Raw genomic sequence first — 3431 nt, 5'->3', positions numbered from 1 at the left:
TTGATTTATGTTTATTTTTTCCAGCATTTCTAATAACGACTTTTTAATGTTCAGTTGTCTGTAGGTAATTTGGTTAGCTTGAAATTGATTCTTAAAGTATACATTTGGCATCCGATGAATTAAAATAAATAAAAAATAAATGATTTTGACATTGCACATTTTATGTATACAATGAACTTGAAGTTTTAATTTATCTGTTCCTATCCAAATTCAATATTTCTTTTAACTTCAGTCGATAATAAAGTTAAATTAATCTGAAGTGCAACCTATATATTTCGAGAGGTGATAGTATTTGCGAGATTAGTTGCACTTGACTGCAGTTTTATCGCCTTTCCTCTTTGGTTAATGTTCGATAAGAAATACACTTTATACATTTTTTATGCAGTTGTTTCAGTGAGCGTTAAGTCATATTTAAGAATAGATTGTGCGTTCATTGTACTATTGAGCAACATGTTTCGATTTATTTTGAAGAATCTTCGAAAATCGATCAAAAATCGAAGAAATTTTTCGGGCAGCTGTGAAAGTAAATCCACAAAGAAAATTGAAAATTTTCAGGGAAAATATGCTGATGTTGTCATCATTGGTGAATTATAGAGCGTGATTTTTTTTCTGTACAAGTAACTCAAAAGAATGTCGTGTTAATTTAGGTGGAGGTAGTCTCGGATGTTATACACTTTATCATTTGGCCAAACGTGGAGTAAAAACGCTTTTACTTGAACGTTCAAAAGTGACATCGGGAACAACATGGCATACAAATGGCCTTATGTGGCGAATTCGACCTAATGACGTAGATATTCAGTAACTATTTAAATCATTTCACGAAAAAGAACCATTACGATTTTCGGTCATTTAAATTAGGTTATTAAACCGAACGCGAGATACTGTTTTAGATATAAAAAACAATACGGATTTCGATCCTGGTTGGATTGAAAATGGAGGACTGTTTATTGCTCGCAATAAAGTAAGTATTGCTAAACATTTAATAACCATTTTTGCTCTATGCAATAAAATGTCAATTATCGTCATCGCTTAAGCTCCGATTAGATGAATATCGACGTCTTGCAACAATTGCTAAGGTCTATGGCATAGAACATGCAATATTAACACCTGATGAAACAATGAAACTGTGTCCTGTTTTAAACCATGACGCATTCGTGGGTGCACTTTATTCACCTGGTGATGGAATAATCGACCCAACGATGTTATGCAACGCTCTTACAAAGCTTGCAATTAAAACAACAAATGCACAAGTTATCGAAGATTGTCCAGTCACCGAAATATTGACTGAAAAAGATGGCAAAGGTTTAAATAAAGTTATCGGCCTACGAACCGAACATGGTGACATAAAAACGACATGCATTGTGAATGCGACCGGTGTGTGGGGAAGGGATTTAATGGAACCGTTAGGCATTCATTTGCCATTAGTTCCAATGAAGCATTCGTATGTGGTTTCCGAACCGATTGAGGGGATTCGCGGTCTGCCAAATTTAAGAGACCATGATGTTTCAATTGTATTTCGAATACAAGGATCTTCGATGTACTTAGGAGGTTATGAAAAAAATCCAATAATATTAGATAAAGTAGAAAGTGATTTCAGTTTTAGTTTGTTTGATTTGGATTGGTCGACTTTTGATGATCATATTGAGGGAGCTGTGACGTTGTGTCCAGCTTTTGGTGATGTTGGTATCAAGTGCACAGTATGTGGACCGGAATCATTTACTCCTGATCATAAACCGATTATGGGACCTGATCCTCGTTTGATTGGACTTTTTCATAATTGTGGATTCAATTCGGCCGGTATGATGTTTGGTGGAGGTTGCGCTGAACAATTAGCCGAATGGATTGTTCACGGAAGGCCCGAAATTTTTATGTACAATTTTGATATTAGACGATTCACTCCACAGCAAATGGCTGATAAAGAATATTCTGTGCAACGATGTCACGAAGCGTATGCTGAAAATTATTCAATAGTTTTTGCGCATATTCAACCGTTAGCTGGTAGAAACTTCAAAACAGATCCATTGCATGAACAATTGATTGTGAACGGTGCTGTTATGGAAGAAAAACAATCATATGAGCGTCCTGCATTCTTCTACAAAGAAAAAGCACCCGTCAATATTCCACCTTACGATTGGTATGGCGCTTACGATAATTCACCAAATACCGATAAAACTTACCAGCGCATTCTGAAAGGAGATCAAACGTATGAGTTTTCAGGTCATCATGATAGGGTATAATCTGACTATATTAAATATTGACACCAATCATATTATGTATGTCGATTAATTCTTAGATTGGCGCCGAAGTCATGAGTTGTCGCACCAATGCAGCTATCTTCAATATGAGTAGCTGTTGTAAAATCTTGATTGATGGGCCTGATTCAAAGGAGGCATTACAGTGGATTTGCACAAATGACATCGATAAATTGCCCAATTCGTATGTTTCGCATTCAATAATTGATTATTATCGAACAAATCTGTACAGTTTGTTTCTTTATTAAAGGATCGTCTATACATGCGCACTTAATGGTCGCGGTGGAGTTGAGGCGGATTTTAACGTAACAATTTTGGAGTCTGGCGACGGAAGTATAATCAGTCCAAAGTTTAATGTAAGACCATGCCATTGAAAATACCTATATCTATTTATTCAATGACAAGTATTTCATTTAAAATTGGCTACAGAGTAATGGATATTTAATAACGGGCGATGGAGCATTCACTCATCAGATCCTAGCACATATAAATGAAACCATAGCCGAACGTCGATTTAATGTCAGCGTAAAAGATGTCACTGACCAAATGGGGGTTATTTCTATTCAAGGACCAAATAGGTATATTTATGGCAATCACAGACATCACAAAAGCTTATTTTAATCACTTTTTTTCCAAGTTGTGCAATTATTGAAAAATTAACAGGACTAAAGTTGAGTCATGAGTTTTTGCCATTGCATAAAAGTATCGTAATCAAATTGTGCGATGATAATCAAACAGGTTTGACCTCACGAATTCACCTAAATGAAATAGTAAAAGTGACATCGATGTGTGTCTTTATCAGACAATATATTTAGCTGCCGTCATCTGGATATTTCAGCCCATCTGGATGCCGTCAGCAGATGATGCGAAGTGAAAACAATAGAAGTAATACTAATTTTAACGCTATTACTAATACCAGTATATAACAAGCTTATATACCTATAACAATCACTTCTATTGTTTTCAATTCGTATCATCTGCTGACGATATCCAGATGAGCTGTAATATCCAGTTGACGACAGCTAAATATATTGTCTGGTCTTTATTAACATATATAGATTCTTTTGCCATTCGACTGTCGAGAGTCGGCTATGTGGGTGAACTGGGCTATGAGATTCACGTTGAGAATGCCTTTTGTGTTACGGTATACAACAAAATAATGAACATTGGTTTGGTTCA

General features: G+C 35.6%; 1 protein-coding gene across 1 annotated transcript; it reads left to right on the top strand.

Moving 5' to 3' along the window:
* Nucleotides 1-413: 413 nt before the first annotated feature.
* Nucleotides 414-3426, top strand: LOC116349036 (sarcosine dehydrogenase, mitochondrial-like; the record flags this gene model as incomplete). Its single annotated transcript, XM_031780289.1, has 9 exons — nt 414-583; nt 648-798; nt 859-961; nt 1035-2231; nt 2294-2436; nt 2503-2608; nt 2682-2830; nt 2890-2990; nt 3311-3426. Coding segments are annotated over exons 1-9 (2199 nt in total), but the record flags the coding sequence as incomplete, so codon positions are not given.
* Between the last annotated feature and the right edge of the window lie 5 nt (nt 3427-3431).

The sequence above is a fragment of the Contarinia nasturtii genome, unplaced genomic scaffold, assembly GCF_009176525.2.
Source record: "Contarinia nasturtii isolate CC-2019 unplaced genomic scaffold, AAFC_CNas_1.1 Cnas_scaffold_2791, whole genome shotgun sequence".
Lineage (NCBI taxonomy): Eukaryota > Metazoa > Arthropoda > Insecta > Diptera > Cecidomyiidae > Contarinia > Contarinia nasturtii.
The sequence above is the reverse complement of the archived record's forward strand: the minus strand, read 5'-3'. Positions and strand labels throughout refer to the sequence as shown.